The sequence below is a fragment of the Pseudozyma hubeiensis genome, assembly GCF_000403515.1.
Source record: "Pseudozyma hubeiensis SY62 DNA, scaffold: PHS10, whole genome shotgun sequence".
NCBI lineage: Eukaryota > Fungi > Basidiomycota > Ustilaginomycetes > Ustilaginales > Ustilaginaceae > Pseudozyma > Pseudozyma hubeiensis.
In genome coordinates, this window is record NW_012133792.1 from 27,393 (window position 1) to 47,537 (window position 20,145).

The 20,145-nt window shown below is 56.3% G+C and overlaps 6 protein-coding genes across 6 annotated transcripts; 3 read left to right on the top strand and 3 right to left on the bottom strand.

The window, feature by feature from the left end:
• Positions 1–13: 13 nt before the first annotated feature.
• On the bottom strand, positions 14–637 carry PHSY_000755 (hypothetical protein; the record flags this gene model as incomplete). The annotated part of the gene is made up of 1 exon (XM_012331389.1): positions 14–637. The coding sequence occupies one exon, from the start codon at positions 635–637 to the stop codon at positions 14–16; it is 624 nt and encodes a 207-aa protein (XP_012186779.1).
• Positions 638–1,696: 1,059 nt separating this feature from the next.
• PHSY_000756 (hypothetical protein) lies at positions 1,697–2,575 on the top strand (the record flags this gene model as incomplete). Its single annotated transcript, XM_012331390.1, has 1 exon — positions 1,697–2,575. The coding sequence occupies one exon, from the start codon at positions 1,697–1,699 to the stop codon at positions 2,573–2,575; it is 879 nt and encodes a 292-aa protein (XP_012186780.1).
• Positions 2,576–2,646: 71 nt separating this feature from the next.
• Positions 2,647–9,053, bottom strand: PHSY_000757 (hypothetical protein; the record flags this gene model as incomplete). The annotated part of the gene is made up of 5 exons (XM_012331391.1): positions 2,647–2,740; positions 2,900–3,144; positions 4,051–7,529; positions 7,627–7,898; positions 8,932–9,053. The coding sequence occupies 5 exons, from the start codon at positions 9,051–9,053 to the stop codon at positions 2,647–2,649; spliced, it is 4,212 nt and encodes a 1,403-aa protein (XP_012186781.1).
• Positions 9,054–9,484: 431 nt separating this feature from the next.
• PHSY_000758 (hypothetical protein) lies at positions 9,485–12,862 on the top strand (the record flags this gene model as incomplete). The annotated part of the gene is made up of 1 exon (XM_012331392.1): positions 9,485–12,862. One exon carries the CDS (start codon positions 9,485–9,487, stop codon positions 12,860–12,862), a length of 3,378 nt encoding a protein of 1,125 aa, XP_012186782.1.
• A 358-nt stretch (positions 12,863–13,220) lies between these two features.
• PHSY_000759 (likely exosome component) lies at positions 13,221–14,441 on the top strand (the record flags this gene model as incomplete). The annotated part of the gene is made up of 1 exon (XM_012331393.1): positions 13,221–14,441. The coding sequence occupies one exon, from the start codon at positions 13,221–13,223 to the stop codon at positions 14,439–14,441; it is 1,221 nt and encodes a 406-aa protein (XP_012186783.1).
• Positions 14,442–14,591: 150 nt separating this feature from the next.
• On the bottom strand, positions 14,592–20,096 carry PHSY_000760 (multidrug resistance-associated ABC transporter; the record flags this gene model as incomplete). Its single annotated transcript, XM_012331394.1, has 1 exon — positions 14,592–20,096. The coding sequence occupies one exon, from the start codon at positions 20,094–20,096 to the stop codon at positions 14,592–14,594; it is 5,505 nt and encodes a 1,834-aa protein (XP_012186784.1).
• Between the last annotated feature and the right edge of the window lie 49 nt (positions 20,097–20,145).

A 20,145-nucleotide genomic window follows, 5' to 3' on the forward strand; every position in this document is an offset into this window, starting at 1 on the left:
AGTATTGTTCCGTTTAGTAGATCTGGCTTGAAACTCGGAAGAGCCGATGAGAAGACTGAAACTCACCTAATCCAATTCCCTGTGCTAGAAAGATTTGGTAGTATTCGGTGCACAAGCTCAGCATCATCTGCGAAAAGACGAGGAGCACACATCCGCAGGCGAACAGGGGGCGAAAGAAGCCCAGATCGAACAGACGACCGGCAAAGATGGCGGGCGCAAACATGAGCCAATACTGGAACGCGCCTATCCAGGCTACTTGGCTGGGCGACTTGTGCGAGAGCGTGGTCTGCTGGTAGTAATCCTGCCATATGCCGTAGGAGTTGAGGTATCCGAATGTAATGAAAGTGCAGCACCATCCACCGAAAACGCAAAGCCAAGCCTTGAAGCCGCCCTCGGGGAAGGAAATGTTTGCATCCTCTGGCCCTTGCGCCTTGACGACCGCCTCGCCGAGATCCTGCTCGGTTTTGAGCGACATGCCTGCCTGAGAGGTGGTGGCTTCGATGTCGGTGTCTTCATCTGTGTGTGATGTCGCGACAGGCGCCTCGTCGATTCCTTGTGGTTCTGCACTTGCAGTCGTGTCGTTGGCGTACGCAGTCGACTGGCCTTTCTCAGAGTCTGGACGGGTCTTTGGGGTCATCGTGAGAAAACACGACACGTATGAGGTCGTAGGAGTGATGTGGCAGGATGCGTGTGGGCGTGTGAGTATTCGCTGATTGAGATCGTGTGATTGCGCGTAGGTGGAATCGTCACATTCCAATGGACAGCTTCCGAATATGCGAATCTTGCTTCAAAAGGTTGAGTGAGTCGAAAGTCGCGCTGTTGTGAGATGAACACCGAGATAGGCTTTACAGGGCGTGGGACCAAAGTGGGCGGGACTAGATCGGAAAGCGTGATTGTGTAGAGCGTCGTTTGGTCGCCGTGCGTTGATGGAACAGGATCCGGAAGTGCATGCAAAACCCCGACTGGTGGTCTCACGACAAGTGATAAAGATGGCACGGGTCGAGGGTGTCCATGCCAAAGATGACGGTTTGTCGGAAAGCTAGACGAGGAGCTAGGAGAGCGGTTCGGCAGTGACGGCGTTTGTTCACGAAGCAAGGGTCGCTCGCGCATGTGTGCCGCGGGCTGGACGAAAACTCTTGCCGTGGAGCGCCACAGCGGTAGATCCAAATTTTGCCCACCGTCGGTTACCTATATTTTGACAGCACCTTAGCATTGCCTGTCTTGTCCCGACGGCTCAACGTCCGTTTTCATGTCGCTCACTGGCTTTGCTCTGGTCAGATGGACCGGCCCGAGAGTGTTCTCGGCCTTAATGATCCATGCTATACGTGTGCCGCTTGCGGGGTTACCGTGGGGAATCAAGCCACGCCACGACACAGGCTACTTAGTACAGTAGCCGCTTTTTGTTTAGCCGGGATGAACACCGAAGGCAGCGGAGAGAGTGGGCGATAATGCTTGCCGCGCAAATACCGCGCTTTCCTCTGTCGGAGAAGCGGATAAAGATTCTCTGCCGCTCGAGAATAATTTGTAGCGCTCGGAAGCATCGGTCTAACAAATGCAGCCAAAATCCTGGGACCGTCCGCGACCCGAAAAACGCAAGTATGGGAAGATGCTCAGCAGAACAACGATGAATTAGCCTGCTTGCTTGAAGCCCTTACACTCCTACTCCATTCCAATTCATCATCGGTTGACGTCGAGCATGTCTCGTCCACCGGAGCTGGATCGCAACCAGGATGCCACCTGCTACATCGGCAACATTGACGACCGCGCCACCGACGCCATCGTGTGGGAGCTCATGATCCAAGCTGGTCCCTTGGTCAACCTCCACCTTCCCAAGGATCGCATCACCCAGTCTCACCAAGGATACGCGTTCGCCGAGTTTCAGACCGAGCAGGATGCCGACTATGCATGCAAGGTCATGAACGGTCTCAAACTCTACGGCAAACCCATCCGCGTCAACAAAGCTTCCAACGACCGCAAGCAGATCGACATTGGGGCCAATCTGTTCGTCGGCAGTCTCGATCCCGCTGTCGACGAACGCCTGCTGTTCGAGACCTTCTCGGCTTTTGGAGGCATCATCGGCTTGCCCAAGGTTGCCAGAGACCCGACGAGCGGAGAACCCAAAGGATTCGCTTTCGTCTCTTTTGACAGCTTCGAAGCTGCCGATGCTGCCATACAAGCACTCAACGGACAGTTCCTGCTCAACAAGAACATCACCGTCGACTACGCCATCAAGAAAGACAGCAAGAATGGCGAACGACACGGCACCGCTGCGGAGAGACTGCTCGCTGCTCAAGCTCGAAAGAACAATGCTCTGCCAACACAACCCTACCCACAGCAGCTGGGGCAGCCACCACGTCCGATGGGCGCTCCTTACGCTCAGCCACCTGGTGCTGCACCTACGGTACCTCCCAACGCCAACCCTCAAGCCGGATGGAGTACGTATGCGCAGCATCAACAGCAGGTTGCGTATCCTCCGGAGGTACCACAGCAGCAGCAGCAGCACTACCCACAAAATCCACCTGCCATGCACATGACTTCCGGCGCTCCGCCTGCTTATCCGCAATATCAGCAGTAGCTTATTCGCATCATTGCGTCGCTGCGTTGTGTCTCCTATACCATTTCCTCAACAGTTGTATTTGTATCCCGTTAAGCAATCTTCTTCTCCCGGTTCACGCACGCAAATTGAATAACAGAGAGCGTGTGTGTCCATTCGCCTTGCGCAAACCGCGTTATTCGTACGCTGAAGAGCGACGTCACACATGTCGCATTGATTGGAATTCGCATCTAATCGTACACTGTGGAATAGCAAATGCACATCGGGGAAACAGAAGGCTCAGTATCGGTCCTTACTCCTCTTAAACGACTTTCGCAGAATCCAGCTCCGGTCGAGCGCACTTACCGTGAACAATACCGAACCAGAAAGTCCACCAAAGGATGAAGCTGAAAGCGTTCTCCGTCAATCCATTCACCAAGAATGCCGCTGCGTTTTGTGGTGAGAAGCTGCCGCTTCTGGGATCGATGGTCAACGGCTGCTTTGTTGCGCTCGATACCGTTTTGACTTTGCTGTTCTTGGAAGCGGAGGATGTGGATGGCGTGAGAGGTTTTGAAGGAGGTGATGGAGAGATAAAGTATGTGCTCGGCGAGCTGTGAGCGTTGATGCCGAGCACGATCAAGTTGGTCAAGAGCACAGAGACGACGTAGAACCCGAACCCGAGCCAATTTGTCATCCCCAAGACACCCGCAACACCACCTGCCACCGATAGCGAGGTCGATCGTACACTGTTCCCGCCGCAGTGGAAGTTGTCAGTACCTCTGATCAAGGAGCTGAAGCGTACTGATAGTATTGGGATATGTGTACTTACTATTCCACCTGCTTGGCGTTGTGGACGACGTTCTCGGGATAGTATGATTGTGCTCGCAAGAGAAGCTCCTGCTCCTGTATGAGTGCTGCTGCAGACATGATGCAGACCGCCGAGATGCCTCGTATGAAGTGTCTGCTCTGAAAGATAGATGGTAGATGGCAAGGTGGTAGGTGGTTCCGTGCAATGCTCAATGAGAAAGTGTCACAATTCAAAGATCCAACCTTCGAAAGACGCACAGACGCGCCTTCCACTTTCGCACGAAATACCAAATCTCACATCTGCGCATCGATGTCAGGCAGCCTTGACGCGACTTCCTCGTACTGGCCTCACCTTGCACTTCGGTTCTCAAAAGTGTCGGCTGGACCTGCCGAGCGTTGTCTCTTTCAATGAAAGCACAGCTTCCGCTCGCATACAGAACGCATAGAATAGCGAATAGATGGAGCGAGCTTTTCTGCAAGCTGTCCATGAAGCGATTAAAGGAGCGTGGTGGTTACAAAACTTAGGCTGACATGCCACTGACACGACGGCTGGAGCGTCGAGCTTTTGCAACGCTAGTGTTGGGGAGAAGGTCATCTCGGGCGACCTTTCCTGCACTTCTAGGAGAGCTAGAAGGTAGATAGGAAGATCCCGGAGATGATGGATGCGCTGAAGAGCCGGAGCTTTGCAAAGCCTGGTGGGTCTTACCTACCAAGGAAAGCGTCTCCTGTTCTGCTGATCCGGTGTTAAAATCAATACCAAGTCCCATGGTCGTCAGCGTTGAGTCCTGGGAACGAGCACCTGCACTGGCAGAGATTGCCTTTGCGACTTTGGAAGCAGCGATCGAGGTGGCTGAATGGGTGCTTCCATTCGCCGCACTGGATTTTGGCACGGCAGGAAGTGTAGACGAAGACGAGCGCACCGTGATCCTTGGCGTTGAAGTCACAGCTGCCTTTTCGCTTGCACGGCGTAGGCTCGGCATCGATCGGGTCGGGTAAGGTCTCGCGCTGCTGTTGCTTCCCGCGCCTGTGGCCGAAACGGACCCATTCAGCCGCAATGCAGAGTCCTGGCTCAGAGAGGATGAGCTGGAAGAGCACGAACCTGCAGTGCCGGGTCGTTGCGAGCGGACAGACTGTGCAGTGGCGGTACCTCCTGCAGCCTTCTGCGAGGTTCTGGTAGATGTCGAGAGACGAGTGCCATTGCTGCTGATCGACGCGGCAGAAAGAGCCGGGCTGGACCTGCCGCTCGACTCAGATGTCAGACTGCTTGTTGACGGCGTGGGCCTCAGGATGGGTATTCCCCTGATCGTCCGGGGTGATTCCTTTGCTGACGGTGTTGAGGATGATACCAGTCCTTTGGCGCCGATTCGCGGAGTCGTTTGACCTGGCGTTGCTTTGTCTCGATTCATGAGAGCCGAATGTAGGCTGGCTCGCTGAGTTGAGACGGATGAGCCAGATCTGCCAATGCTGCCGGTCGTGCTGGACAATGCGGCTGCCTGCATGAGGTTTGCCTTTACCGCCGTCGTGCCCGAGAAGGTTTGCGGTCGATCAACGCTGTGACCAGGAGTCGCTGATACGCTTGTAGCGCGTCCCACCGGAGCAGCGCCGGCGCTTGCAGGCCTTTGCTTCGGCTTCATGCCAGCAGCCAGACCAGAGGCTGGAAGCGGGGGACGTTCATTACCGAGCACAGTGGAGCTGGATGCACCAGATGTGGCACGGCTATGTTCGGAGCCTGCGCTTGACGCGTTGATCTTCTTGGCATCGTCCGGTCCCTTCCTCCCATAGATAGCCAGAGCAGATTTGCTCTCCACGGAGGTTGATAAGTTGGGGTCGCGCTGCACGGCATTGGCGACACTCGGATCTTCCGACCTATCGCCCGATGACGAGGGCGGATCGGAGCCGGCGACGGATCCCGACGACAACGGTTGCTCTGCAGAGGATTGGCGAGAACGAGACGGGAGCGGTGTTGTCTTGCGACGCAGTGAAGGCCTTCTGGTCGCCGTCGCATTGCTTGTCATGCTCGAAGCGCGAGAGAGGTTGCTGTCTGTTGAAGAAGAAGCACTCATTTCAGTCGAAGAACGCGACGGCCACATGGACGGCTGAGGTGCTCGTGGCGTGTCGACCTGCTGCTGTGTATGATCCGCGGTGCATAGGTCGCCCATCGCAGCCTCGAGTTCAGCGAGCTCACCGAGATCGGCGTTGCTGGTCGCACGCGAGTCGTCGTCCGAAGTGTCGGTCAACCCATCCAGGTTGCCGTTCCAGTTGGCATGTGCATAGCTGGAAGTTGCATCAGAGCCGGGCGCGTGCGCTGAACCTTGCCTGGGGTGCTGCCGAATCTCAAACAAGTCGGCCATGCGCACTCCGCTGTCGTCGTCGCTTATGTGAGTGCTGACGATGTTGTTGGAAGGGTGTGCAGAGCGCATTCTCAAAGTGCGCTCGGCGGGGGAGTGGCGCAAGGAAGCTGCCTCGTGCAATCTGCGAATGTCGCTGAGATCGCCAGTGCTTCCAATCATGCTGCGGTTCAACTCAGGTGTGTTCGATTTGGAGCGATGGGGTGTTGAAGCTGGCACGAGATCGCCCGGGTCTGGCTTTCGCATCTTTGTGTTGAGCTTGGGCAAGGCATAGTTGATGCTCTTACGCACCCTCCGAGTGCGGCCGGTGTGTGGCTCAGAATCTTCGTCCGCAGGGGCTGAAGCTAATGTCGAGTGATTGGCATCGATGGCAGCGCTGAAAAGCCTGGCAGGTGTAGGCATGGGTTCGTGCGGGTCATTGTTGGGTATCTTGCGTTTTCGTCCGCCAGGTGTGCGCGACTCTGCCAGTTGAGCGTCACAGGAAGCACGAGGCTCGGTTCGGGAGGTCCGGATGCTCTCGCGAGAAGGCTGGCGTTTCTTGCGAGGAGTGACGTCGGCATTGCGCGAGGCGTCATCTATGGGTATATGTGAACTAGACCGGGGTTGTAGCGAGCTCGATGACTCATGATCGGCGTTCGTAATGTCAAGGAGAGGAGTAGAAGGACGGCGATGCGAGCTGGGTCGGGCTCCAACGAGTGGTGCATCGGCACCACGGTAAATCAATAGACCTTCCATGGTCTCTGAGTTGGCTTTGGAGGGCATGTAAGGGTCCGAGCTTGGTGTTGCTTGAGGATGATCGCTGTCAAGTGCTTCGGAACCAACAAGGTCATCCTGCGAAAAGTAGCCACTTTGTCTCCTGCTTGATTTGCGACCGGATTTGCGCAATGCGTGTGTGGCCGAGTCGTGACCAAGCTTGTGCTCGAGGGGAATATCGTGCATGTCAAAGTCGAATGATGGAGTCGCGAGGGGTGCCTCAACGTGCGAAAAGGACCACGATTGTGGAGCAGGCCCAAGCTTGGAAGTCATCATGAGCTTGCCAAGCTCGCTTGTCAGCTCGGAACTGCGCAATGGAGAAGGCGCTGGATCTAGGCGGAACTCAGCCGTTGGGTCGAATGTCCGAGATTTCAGGTCGTGCGTCCAATGGCAAGGGGCCTCGCGCGTGTCGTCAGAGCCGTGCTGCCAGGCTTCGCTGTGGAGACCATCCGTGTGCGTGTCGAGCTTTGACGAGGGTGGAGGGGTCATGGGCTGCTGATTGCCATCCGTACTTGGGTCTTCCTCTTGCAGGCACTCGATGTGACCTTCGGGCGCTCTAGCGATGGAGCGTACGACGGCAGATGCATTGGGATTGGGCTCTATGGCGATCCTCTTGGACGCTGGTAGGTGATCGAGAAAATCTGGGCTGTTAAAGTCGGACGAGGGGAGTGCGTGACCAGCACTGAGAGTGAGGCCTCTTCCGATAGCTTCCCAGCCGACATGGATGGCACCGATTGCATGACGAAGCTGGCTTAGCTGAGCAACGAGACCGACGGTGTCCATTTGCTTTTGCACCTTTTCTGCTTCTAGGGTGTGGATGCGGTTCTCGAGTTCGCGAATGCGCAGCTGATGAAGGGCGTTGCTCTTTATGATTTCGCGATTCTGGGAGATGTGCTTGCGCTTGAACTGCTCAAAGTTGTCGAGAATAGCATCCATGTTGGGCACCAACATTGCCGACGAGCGACTGGGCTCTCCCACATGCGTGGTGCCGTTGTTGAAGGAAGGGTCAGGCAAGCTGGCACTGAGCCTGACTTCCCTCCGCGTCGCCGGCGGCATGATTGTGCTGATCAGCTCGATGGGGCACCGATCTGGTAGCAGATGCCGTGCAGTGAGATGTGACAAGTATCGTCTGTGTATAGCAGCTGCACATATGAGGAGAGATCCTGTGCGAAGGAAAGAGGTCACAGCCTGCCGGATCGCTCAGCTGCGTGACGCATCCATGGGTGTCTGTGGCGCACGAGATGGATTTCCAAAGTCTTGCCGAATGCTGAAGAAGGCGATTGCGGAAGGTGCGACAGAAGCCGGTGAAGACGTGTCGGCTGCGTCTGTTGGTCACTGACGATGCAGGCCGAGGAGAAGAGCGAACGCAAGGCAAGAAGGCGGTTCCAGATCTATGGAGCTGACGAGCGTGGCAATGCGGGTACGTGGGAGTCGCTTGCGACCAAGGGACGATTCGTCTGACGGACAGAGAGGATGATGGTGAGGATGTATGCGGTTGATCGGCGTGATGCAGCGTCGAATCAAGATTCCGAAACCGACGAGCACTGGCAAATCGCTCAGAGCTCAATTTGACAAAAAAGAGACAAGACAAGCGGCAAAGTGTTGGTCCGACTCGGCTAACGTGCAGTGACACTGGGATGTGAGCATCTGCGCTGCTGCTCGCTTGCGTCGGCTCTTCCTTCACAATTGCGCAACGCCTGATCGTCCTCCACCGTGTCACATCAAATCAGAACCATCCTCCGTGTGACAGTACTACTATTCGAGGCCGCTCTTGTAAGATCACAACGTTTCCGATTTGTGACATTGAAGTGCCTCAACCTCGGGCGGCGACGAACGATAAGAAGCTTTGAAACGGACGCCAGCTGGCAAACAAAAAGCGAAGGATGAGTACGGTACCTACCTTACACGGGCAGCACCCTCGATCGGCAGCATCCGAAGCCGGCCAGCGATCATTGTCCACGCAGAAGCTTCTATAGCGCACGGTGGTACCGCTGGCTCTGTCGGGTGGCTGGAGAGACAAGATCGAACCAGCCATTGTTTGAGTGTGCGAAAGTGGTTGTCGCGAAACTTTTGGTCGACGTGAGTCTCTGAGCCGACGTATTGGTGCATGGCGAACAATGACCCGCGCACTACTTGACTAGCCTGCTTGGAGCAGTAGGCATCATTTGAACAACGGGACAAGATGCCGAGATGCGCAGAGGATCGTCCCTTTGTAGTGTCTGCATTGAGCATGAATTGCATCCTCCTGTCCAGACCTTGCACGCAAGCGAGATGAAATCTTGTTTCAAAGCGTACAAATCGTGCTGTGAGAGTAACAGCAAGGGCTGTTGGAGCCACAATCGTTTCAAGATGACCCTTTGTCCGTCTGGTAGGAGGCATCCGGACCGAAAGTGCCCATTTTTCGAGATCGACGACAGGCAGCGGCTTTCATGCCAGGCTAAGCGAGCCTGTGATTTCTTCGAAAAGAGGCCCGTCCTTTGCAAGCGTCACCTCTGAAACAACCCAGACAGCAACACAGCACGCTCCGCGTTCTCACATCGTAGCGTCACGTGTGCCGGCTGCATTTTCTCTTGTCTGCTATCAACGCGACGGCAGATGTCGACTTGTTGCATCCACGCGAACGGAAATCGCGAAACTCGGTTTTCGGTTCGCCGTAGCGACTTAGCCGCTGCGGGTGGAGTACGCTGAGCTTTTCGCTCTCTCCTTTGCTGCACTTGGCCACGCCCTCACCTTGCTATACCCATCAAGCCTATCTTGTCCCGAGTAACGGAGGTGCCGACAACGTTGGTGCTGGCGCGCTCAGCTAGATCATCCAAGTCGGCGACACTGTGTGGGTGCCTGCCTCTGACTGCGCCGGGTCCGATCCGCTTCGTCTCATCCATCATCGGCTCGCCGACATAATCGCTTAGGGTCTGATCTGCAGCAGCGCACTCTTTCACCTCGGTGGTCCCGTCCGACTTGCTTAAATTCTTGATGCCAAGCCCGACTTCGTCTTAGCTTTCCGCTCCAAGGCTCTTGCGACGAAGTCTTGCGTGCTGCCATCATGAATGCTTCTCAGGAGAGCGACGAGTTCATCGAGCCGGCAGCCCGAATACCGAGGCAAAGTGAAAGTGCGGCAGCATCAACATCTGCTCATACTCTGTCTGGTGTCGAGAAGCCTCGAGTCGAGCTAGCAAGCAATGGAAGTGATGATGCTCGAGCCTCGACGTCGGATGCACATGATCAAGCAAACAGCAACAATCTCGACGCACGCGAAAATGTCCAGACGGACGCCTCAAACGTGGAGCGAGCACCTTCCTTGGCCTCGTCATCCGTCAAAACCAAAGTGTTTCTCAAAAGCACCTCTCCCGATGTGCCGCTCCACGTTCATCTGCCTCGCGAGCTCTCTCACACCCTTCTCAAGAAGCTCCAAATCACCATCAAAGCCCACGGTGGCGTCATGGAATCGCGTTTTGGCAAGGCTGACTTGATCGTCGTCGACCCAGATCTTAAAGGAGTGTCCAAAAGGCTGCTCAGAGACGCCGATAGCATGGGTCAGCCCATCCCCGTCGTGATTCCCGATTACATCTACGATTGTGCTGCTCACGGGCAGCAGCTCGATCTCGGTGATCCCAAGTACAAGTACAACCCCTCGATTCAGGGCCCCGACCCTCCGCAAGTCCCAGAACCCGCCCCGCGAACTCTCAATGGTCGCAATCCTTTCACCGAATCCGACCGCCAGGCTATCGTCTCGTACTTTGTCGACAAGCACGAGTCGTCCTGGAGCCTCAATGCTGCTGCTCGCGAGCTCGCTCTTCGTATTCCAACCCACACATATCAGAGCTTCCAATCCTATCTTCAGGCCAACTTCGACAAAGGCTGGAATCTCAAACAAAAAGTGCTCATCGCACGCCGTGAGGCCCTCGAAGGCGAGCCCTCCGAACTGCAGGCCCGCATCTTCCGTTCCCAGTACACGGCCTCGCCTGGTCTACATGAGCAGTCCGAGCAGTCCGCTCCCTCGGACGGTTGGCCTCGCACCTCTCCCGCCCCGCAGTCCAATCAAGAGCCAGCGGCAGAATCAGATCCGATCCCAGTTGCCGAGAACGGTCACGAGCGGCTGCCTGCGCAACAGGACTCGAGTCAATCAGAGGACGATGATCAGGATTTGCTGGTGCGCCAACCAAATCCAGGCACAAAGGCAGACAACGTCGACAAAAGCCCAACCAAAACAAAGCAGCCCGTCGAACACACCTCTTCAGAGGAATCGGATCCCGACACAAGTCCGCCTGCTTCCTTGTCGCTTGGTCAGAGACCACCACATCATAGTCAAATTCAGGCGTCGCCAAGCCCCGACGAGGAACCCGACCCGGAGCATTACTCTCCAAGGATCTTGTCTCAAATCGAGCGAGCAGAAAAGTCCCGTACCCAAAGCTCGCAAAAAGCAAACAAAAAGCCCCACCGACGGTCGCAGTCAAGCAGCGATTACGATTCCGAGCTCGACGAGCTCGACCACGGCAGCGACCAGGACCTTCTCGCTGGTGAATCTCCTTCGAGGGCCACCGCGCAGGATGATCAGATTCAGGCTGCAGATTCCGAGGAATCAGAGTGGGGAGGATCCAAAAGAATCGATCGCAAGTTGCGCGTGGACACGGGCACGGACGACATCCGAGTCAAATTCCTTCAAGACGAGAAGGACGATCTCATGCGCAAGCTCGTCGAGCACGTCCTTGCGCAGGGAGATGACCTCCCGCCCTCCACGCAGAACGCGATGCTGAACCAGCCCCAGGACTTTTTCTGGACACAATTCGCCTCGACACATCCCCGGCATTCGGCTGCCTCGTGGCGCAGCCACTATCGCAAAAACCGTGCGGTTTACAGAAGGATCGTCGATATGATGATCCAGGATCGACGCGCGGGCGAGGAGTCGGGCCAGCCAGAGGACTCCAGCGACGCAGAAAGTCAAGATCAGCTCGCACCCGATTCACAGCCGAGCGCGAGTAAAGACGCACCGGTTAAACACGATGCTTTGACAGACGATACAGCAGCGGCGCAAAGATCATTGGAACAGCTCAGGTCCGGGTCAGAGGACTCGTTGAGTTCCAAAGACATAAGCTTCCCCGACGACGGCATCGTCGTAATGATTCCGCTGCACTCCACGGAGCGACCGCCAGCACGGCACTCGTCGCACGGAGACCAGTGGCCAGATGAGCTTCCGGCGCCACCTATCGAGGACGAGGATGAGGACATGCTGCAGATTGAAGATCAAGTCAATGTGCTCGCAGAAACCGCACCCTCGGTGGAAGACGAGGAGGAGTCGCCGCCTTCGCCACCCTCGTGGGACAGTGGCAGATCCGGTACAGGTCCAGATCCGAGATCGCCCTCGAAATCTCCCATGCCAGCGAATTCAGCCGCGATGCACGTGGCCGGGTCACGCTCTACCAGCGCGGTGGAAGCCGGAACACCCGTGCTGGCTCAGCACCGCGACGCTGCTTTCTACGATTTTACCATGGACAGCGATGAAGAGCGACGCATCCGCAAAGCACGCTCGCGCCCATCGCTTCCCAACATGCAGCGACGTCAGCGAGACTTGTCTGCCAGGATGCCAGCTGCTCCGATCACCACGGATCGCGTGTTGGGCCACTTTGCGACTCCTTCCCGGGGTCAGCAGCCGAACTCAATCCCCAACGTTTCGTTGTCAGCGCGTCAGGCGCACAAGGACAGCATGGCGCGCACGCGAGAATGGACACGCAGCGTCTCGAGCGCATCCTCCTCTGGCTCTGGAGATCGTTCGCCTCGTCCCGAGCCGATTGCTGTCACCGAGTCGTCGCGCTCTCGCGCCAGTCGTATCGACCGGAGGCCGCTGCTTGTCGAAGCGTTCGTGGGCGTTGGAACGCCGTCACGCGTACGGAATGCAACGCAGCCCCTACATCGACGGCCCATGAGTGGCGGCGGGCTTCCACCTGCACCCGTCGCCTCCAGTCCGACACCAGCCCGAGTTCGACCGGATCCGGTCGAGTCGGATTTCGAAGCCGCACGCCGACAGTACCGTGCTGACGCCGAGCAGTTCCGGGATGATTTCGGATTGAACAGGGAGCAGCGCAACATTCTGCTGAAACGATTCAACGGAAACATCAAGCAAGCTCGCCAATACATCGCCGACTGGCTCGCAGACGTGCAAGATGCGTACAACGTCGAGGCATCTGTTGCATTCGAGTACGTCAAGACCTCGCAGGGAGACTTTGCGCAAGCCGAGAACTTCCTCAGGCTTGCTGCTATGACACGATCTAGCAGCACGCCAAATCGCTCTGTCGGAGATTCGTCGCGGGGCGATGTGCGCTCCATCAGCCCTGTGAAGCGGAGCATTGGAAACAGTGATGGCAGTTCTTCTCGCCTTGAACGTACAATCGGTCGAGGCGAATCTTCGAAGCGTTTCCGACGATAGCCCTTAGCAGTGCTCCCTTTCTTTCAACTCGACAGTCTCGAGTTTGAGTGTCGTTGTGGTGTTTGTACTTGTTCGCATTGTAATCTAGTGTACTTCTTTGCAGAACGGCTGACTCTGCATTCTGTGTTTGACATCATGCTTCGGCTGGCCAACGACTATGACGTGGATCGGGATCGGGTGAAATGGGTTTCGCGAAAAAAAAAGAGATTGACGTCCCCTTAGTGGAGGCTCAGCCTGGAATTTTTACGCCCGACCGCAAAGCAGCTTTTCGAGAAGAAAGCTAAGAGTTCATCAGAGTGGTCACTCTTCTCCCACCTCATCCTTCCATCGTCACCATAGTCATCGGCATCACTCCAGGATGGCATCAAATACGGCCGCAGCTGCGGCAAGACCGCAATCATCCACAGATGCACTGCCACCGTTCGTCATCCACGCCTCCAGCTCGCGACCATCTCCCACCAAACCGCACACTTCCACCTCAACCCGTCGCTTGAAAGGATGCAACACACCCTCCCGCCTCATCCACTACTCTGGCGAGACCCATCCAGCCTCATCCTCATCTCGTCTTTCCCGCTATGCTCCGACGTTCTCCAAAGACGATATGGATGTCGACCAGGACGATATGGAAGCGCTGGACGCTGAAGAGTCAGATGTTCGGATCGCGGTTACCGGCGGTAGCATCGCCTCGTCGCACGTCTTTATGAAAGGTCACGGAACTTTTCTGTCGTCCAATACGGACGAGATCCTCTCTTCGATGTGCGGGACGGTGGAGAGGGTCAACAAGTTGATATCCGTACGGCCTGCTCGATCTCGCTACGCTGCAGAGGTCGGAGATCTCGTCATTGGTCGAATCACCGAAGTCGGGCCAAAGAGGTGGAAGGTGGATATCAACGCAAAGACCGATTCGGCTCTGCAGCTTTCGTCCATCAACCTGCCCGGTGGTGTTCAGAGGAGGAAGGTCGAGAGCGACGAGTTGCAGATGCGCAACTTTTTCCAGGAAAACGATCTGTTGGTCGCAGAGGTGCAGATGATGTTCCAGGACAACTCTTCCGCTCTCCACACACGCTCTCTGCGGTACGGAAAGCTGAAAAATGGCGTCCTGGCCACAGCCTCCCCGAATCTGATCCAGCGTCTCAAATCCCACTTCATCCACCTCAAGGAAGACCACCTCTCGCTCGACGTTGACCTCATCATCGGCCTCAACGGCTACATCTGGATCGCAAAGCACTTTCCCTACCAGCCATCCACCAGCGCCTCCGCCGCCGCCGCCGAACACCAACGCGGCCTCGCCGGTTCGGGCGTAGGCATGGACATCGACGCCACCTACTCGGACCAGAACGATGCCGATCTATCCGTCGAGCTGCGGAGGCAGATTCAGCGCGTCGCAAAGTGCATCCACATCCTCGATGCGTATCACCACCCCATCTCGGATACCAGCATTCTTGCGCTCGTAGACGTTTCAGCGACGTACGTCGGACCGATCCTGCAGCAGCACGAGCAGCAGGATTGGCACAAGGACTCCAACCTGACTTCCATGATGATGGAGCAGCTGCGGTCCGGGTCGAGTCTGGAAGAGTGAACTCTCATCATAAACTACATTTTCAGGCACTGCACAATCAAATGTCACAACGATGCCTACTTCTGCTCGCCAAAGATGTCTATGACTGTGTCGTATTGTTACACATTACCGAAATGCTTCCCAGAACCTCGTCTCCATTAATACCCCCGTCTAATTGCGTCCCTGTTCCACCCCCGCAGCAGCACACAGCTCTCCATACTCTGCCGAATGCCGACAAAGCCTCTTGAAGAACGCACCCTCGTCCGCATCCGGCTTCTCGAGCAGCTGCTTCGGTCGACCGCACTCGACCAGCTTGCCGTCCTGCATGACGACGATGCGATCGTAGTCGATGACGCTCTTGAGGCGGTGTGCGATGCAGATGACGATCGAGTTTTTGAGCGCTGTGCGGATGACGCGCTGCACCATGGCGTCGGTGTCCATGTCGGTGGACGAAGTGGCTTCGTCCAGGATGAGGATCCGCGTTGCGCGCAGAAGCGATCGGGCGAGGGACAGCAGCTGAGCTTGGCCGGCGGAGAAGTTGGCGCCTCCCAACGACACGGGCGTGTCCAGTCCGAGCCGCATGTTCGTTTTTGGACTCGCTTCCGGGGGAGCCTCGATGCTTGTGTCCGAGAGATCAACCAGCTGCTCTTGCGTGTCCCCCGCCTCGTCCTGACCGTCCATCGGCGCGGCAAGCCCAACCTTCCTGAGCGCGTCCAGAACCTCTGCGTCTTCGTGCTCGTTGAACGGATCCAAATTGTCCCGAACAGTGCCCGAGAACAACACCGGATCCTGCATCACGATGCTCAGCCGACTCCGCAGCTGCTGCAATGGGATCGTCTTGATATCGATATCATCCACCAAGATCCGACCACCGCTCAGCTCGACAGCCCGGAACAAGCTGGACGCCAAACTACTCTTTCCCGAGCCAGTCCGTCCTATGATGCCCACCTTCTCCCCTGGCTTGACGTCGAAGCTCACCCCCTTCAAAACGTTCGGCAGGTCGTCCGCGTACCGCAAGCTCACATTGTCAAAGACGATACTTGCGCTCGCCGACGGCCACGCAGCCGGAACGAGTCGAGTGGAATACCCAGCCACAATCTCGTCGCTTTCCTCGCGAGGCATCTGCTGGTACTCGGCAACCCGTTCGAGCGAGTTGAAGCTGTTGGCGAGGTTCTTAAAGTCGTTGACGAGATAGTACGCCAGCTGGCACAGGAGCTGCGCAGACGAAAGTGCCAACCCCGCCGACCCTGGTGTCACCGCTCCCGAAAGAGCCAGCAAAGTCACGACGAACACGGAAATACCTCCCAGGATCTGCGACCGAAAGCTGAGCCACACCTCCATCGTGCAAACCGCCCACCAAAGCGACTGATACAGATCCACCGCATCCAGCATCGACTCGAGCAGTCGCGGTTCGGCGCCAAAGGCTCGTATCGTCACGATACCAGACAGCGCCTGCTGGAAATGTCCGTAGATGGGCGACGTCGACGTCGCCTCGATCCTCTGCATATCACGGGTGCAGGCCAAAAACCCACTCACCAGCCAAGGTCCCAGCACGACCAGCAGGAAAGACGGCACGAGAAACGCGGGAACGATCACGACGCAGATCAGAAAGTAGGCTGCCATGGAAAAGGCATTGTTGCCCAGATTCATGATCGATTGCGGCAGAATGTTGTCGATGCAATCCATGTCCGTTCCGAAGCGATTCATGATCCGACCTTGAGGGGTCACGTCGAACCAACGGAGCGGTGCTCGTATGACGTTGGCCAGGAGCGTTGCGAAGAGATTCTGCGACGCCCGAATGGAAGCCACGTAGAAGCAGACGGCTCTGGAGCTGTTGAAAAGTATCACCGCAAACCCACTGAGGCCGTAAACGGTCAGGTAAAAGCCGGCGTGGCCATCAGCAGGAGGTAAATCGAATGGAACACGAGAAGAGATTCGTGCCGCCACCAGTGACACGGCAGATCGCATACCATAGTCTGTGTAGGCCTCGCCCCACACCTTGAGCCAGTACTGCCCGAACGATTCGGACAATCGGAGGAGCAGCAGGAGCAGAACCAACACTGCCCAGATACGAAGCGACGATGCTTGCAGATACGTTTGGTAAAAGACCCAGCTGACGGCTCCCTCTCGACGCTTCTCTTCCTGATGCAACAAACGGGGTGTTCGTGCACCTGATGCAAGCTCCGCCGTATGGCTCGGCGTAGCCTCCACAGCCAGGCCGTCCTTTGTAGCTGCGGGATCTTGGGAAGTTCCATCTGCTTCCTGCACCCCTTTTGCATCCTCTTCGACGCCAGCAGCTGCCTGAGCGTCAGCCCCTTTGCTGCTGCCGGCATGACGCGAAGAAAAGGAACCGAGCAGGCCTCTCGCCTGCAAATCGGCGGGTCTTCCCTGATGAAGAATGCGCCCATTCTGCATGCTGACCACCAGTGCCGCCCAATCGATCAGAAGGTGCCCGTGATGCGTCACCAGGATGACTCGGCGATCCTTTGCAATGGGTCCCAAAATGGCGTACTTGACAATGTGATTCTGTACGCGTGTGTCCACTGCCGAGAGCACATCGTCCAGGAGCACAGTGCTTGACCGCGCGTACAGTGCACGAGCAAGAGAGATCCGTGCTTTCTGCCCACCGGACACGGTGTGCGAGCCGATCTGCGTCAGGTCGCCATCGTCCATCGAGTCCAGATCGTCTTGCAAAGCACAGGCGTGGATGCACGTCTTGTATCTGGCCTCGTCATAGGCTGTGCCAAAGAGAATGTTGGCCCGCACCGATTTGCCCGCTTCGAGCCACGGCAGCTGACTCGCAAAGCTGAAGCAACTGTTGCCGTACCGATCGAATTTGTTGCGTACAACGGTGCCCCCTTCGGATTGGAGCATCTCGCCTAAAATGGCTGCAAGCAAGCTGCTCTTGCCTGAGCCCGTTGGCCCCATGACCAACGTGAGCTTGCCAGCAGGGAACGAGACGTTGAGATCGCGCAAGCCGAAGGTTGAATGGGGTGAAACATCAGCACCATCGCTTGGGTGATCGTCCAAATCGAGGCGCATGGTGGTGCTCTTGCTGTGCCAGTGGAAGCTGCATCCTTCGATCGCAAGCACGTTTTCGTCGGCGTCGTGTTCTCCATCCTGAGCTTGTCCATTCTCGTCGATGTCCGGATTCTTGCTTGCATGCGAGGGAGAGGATTGCTGTCTCGAAAGCCGACTGACCGCCTCCTCGACCTCTTGCTCGTTGAGGAAAGACTCGAGTCGCTGTACGCTGACCATAGCTATCAATCCTCCCATCAAGAAGCCAGGAATAGCGTTCAACGGGGGACGAATCATTGTGAAAAGCGCAACAGCAGTGAACGCGGTAGAAACCGTCAACTCCTCCTTGGCGACCTTGACGTAGAAGAAGAAGCTGACCAGTGTGACGAGGACAGGGATGATCGTCCACAGAAGCTCGAAGAGGAAAGTCATGATTCGCGACGAGATGAGCTTGCGAATTTCCTTTCGCCGAGCTGAGGAAACCCGCTCTTCCCACTGCGGCTCGACACCTTGGATCTTGACGAAGCGCATGGCGTCGATGAGCTCGGTCATCATGCTCATCCGGGCGTCTCGCGCAGAGCTGTACTCGCGTTGCTTGCGGATGGCGATCTCGCCCCACACATAATTGACAGGTACGGCAGCTACGAGGATTCCGAAGCCGACCAGGGCGCTCCAGCCCATGAGCTTGTAGAGAAAGATGGCAGCGATGGTGACCTCCAGCGGAGCTCCATACAGCTGATGCAGATCGCAGCCCATGCGTAAGAGAATGTTGACGTCGGACGCCATCATGTTGACGATGCGACCGACATCAGCAGATTGCTCTTGCTCTTGCTGTTTCTGCTTTTCCAGACGTCTCTTCCTGCGAATGGTCATCTGATCCTTCACTCTTGATCGAAGCGAATCGAAAGATACCTGCTTCAATTTGCTGATGCGCAACGACGAGGACCACGACTGCTTCTGACGCACACCATCCCGCTTTGGTGGCTGCAGATAGGTATTAGCGTCGGTAGCAACAGGTGAGGTGATTTCTGAAACTTCGTCCTCTGTGCTATCCAGGACGTTGGAAGCTGCCGAGCGTGATGCTACACTTTCGCCGTGTCCATTCGAGGGACTCGCTGATGGTGATTTTGTCTGACCACTCAGGTCTCGTCTTTTGAGCGCCTTTTCAAAGAGAGACACAACAAGCGTGGATCGCAAGCGAAGACCTACTTGGCGAGCGTGATGGAAGTTTTGCAGTTCGGCAAGAAAACGTACCACCGTCAGACAAAGGCCTATGCATGCGTAGACGAAGGCTTTCTGGCGTGGCGTCCACCGTGATTCGGATGGGCTTTCTGCATGATCCGGAAGGTCTCGGTCGAGGTTCGCCGCAATTTGGATCTCGTCCAGTATTGATTTGAGGATGTAAGCACCGAGATAGGCGAAGCTTACGCTGATCAACTTGAAGCAAGCGTCGAGCAGGATGTCGTTGGCATTCGCACGTAGAATGCGGGAGAGCAGACGAGGCTTGCGGCCAGTCGTGTCTGTGATCTGCTCGAGTTCCTTGAACTTGCGATACAGCAGGCGAGTGTCGTTGATTGAACGAAGACGCCACACATCGGTTGGTGCAAGCGAGCGTCTCAGAGCAAGCTTTTGAATGGGTGCCATCCACGAATAGGAAAGGTTCTCGTAGAGGCTGCAGAAGTCTTCCGGTGATGTCGGGCAGAGTCGGTACACTGCAGCGCTGTCTTTTCGAGTTGACTCTTCCTTGTTCCTTGCTCCTATCCGTTCTTCCAGGCTAACAACAGCCTCGTAGCCGCCCTGAGCGACGGGCATGCGCAGGAAAAGAGACGCAGCATAGATGCAGATGATTGCATTGGCAGCACTCATTACTATAGCGATGCTTGATGTGGCATCCAGTTGCAGACGATTCGAACGGCCGCTGAGCAGAGGCACGAAAGTGAATAGGTCGATCCAGGCGGTGACATTGAGGGCAAAGACCAAGGCGACCAGATCGAATGTTGGTGTTTGAGGCGGTCGAACCAACAGGCGGCAAAAGATAGTGACCCAAGCAGCTACTTGCGAGAGGCATATGAGGGTGTGATTACGTTCGTAAGAAGCGAACGTCCACCCCGTGCCAGCAGTCCATGCGACCGACTGGAAAAGTGCAACGAGGAGAAGTCGATTGAGACGTTTCCGTTGCCTTTTGAATCCGTCGGTACCTAAAGGTTCAGCGTCGAGACTAGACGACGTTGATGTGGAACGACCGTCGTCGTTGGCAAAGGGGACCGATGCGTTGAGATCCGGGAAGCGATATTGACGAACATCTTTCTCTGTGACAAAAGGAGCAAAGTAGGCGAAGGCGGAAGCAGGCGGAGCACTGCCTTCGCTGCGATTCCCGCGATAGGCTTTGCGCGCCAGCGAGAGCAGACATGGCGCAATAATGAAGATGCAGACGAGAAGGAGAGGAGAGATCTGAGCTGCGAAGACGAGGGCAGATGGATGCGGGGATAAAGCGGCGTTGTACGATGTGGGGGCGGTCGCGTTGAAAGCAGCGGAAAGAATTCTTATCGTAGCGTTGGTCGGCGAAGAGGGTATACGTCGGTATGAATACCAAAGGAAGCCTGTGAAGCGAGCGTCCACCAGGCCGTTTGGTGGCGCAGAGATGAATTGTAGCGACATGACGAGCGTCGGAAGCCAGAGAGGTCAGGTCGCTCCCTCGGGAGTGTCG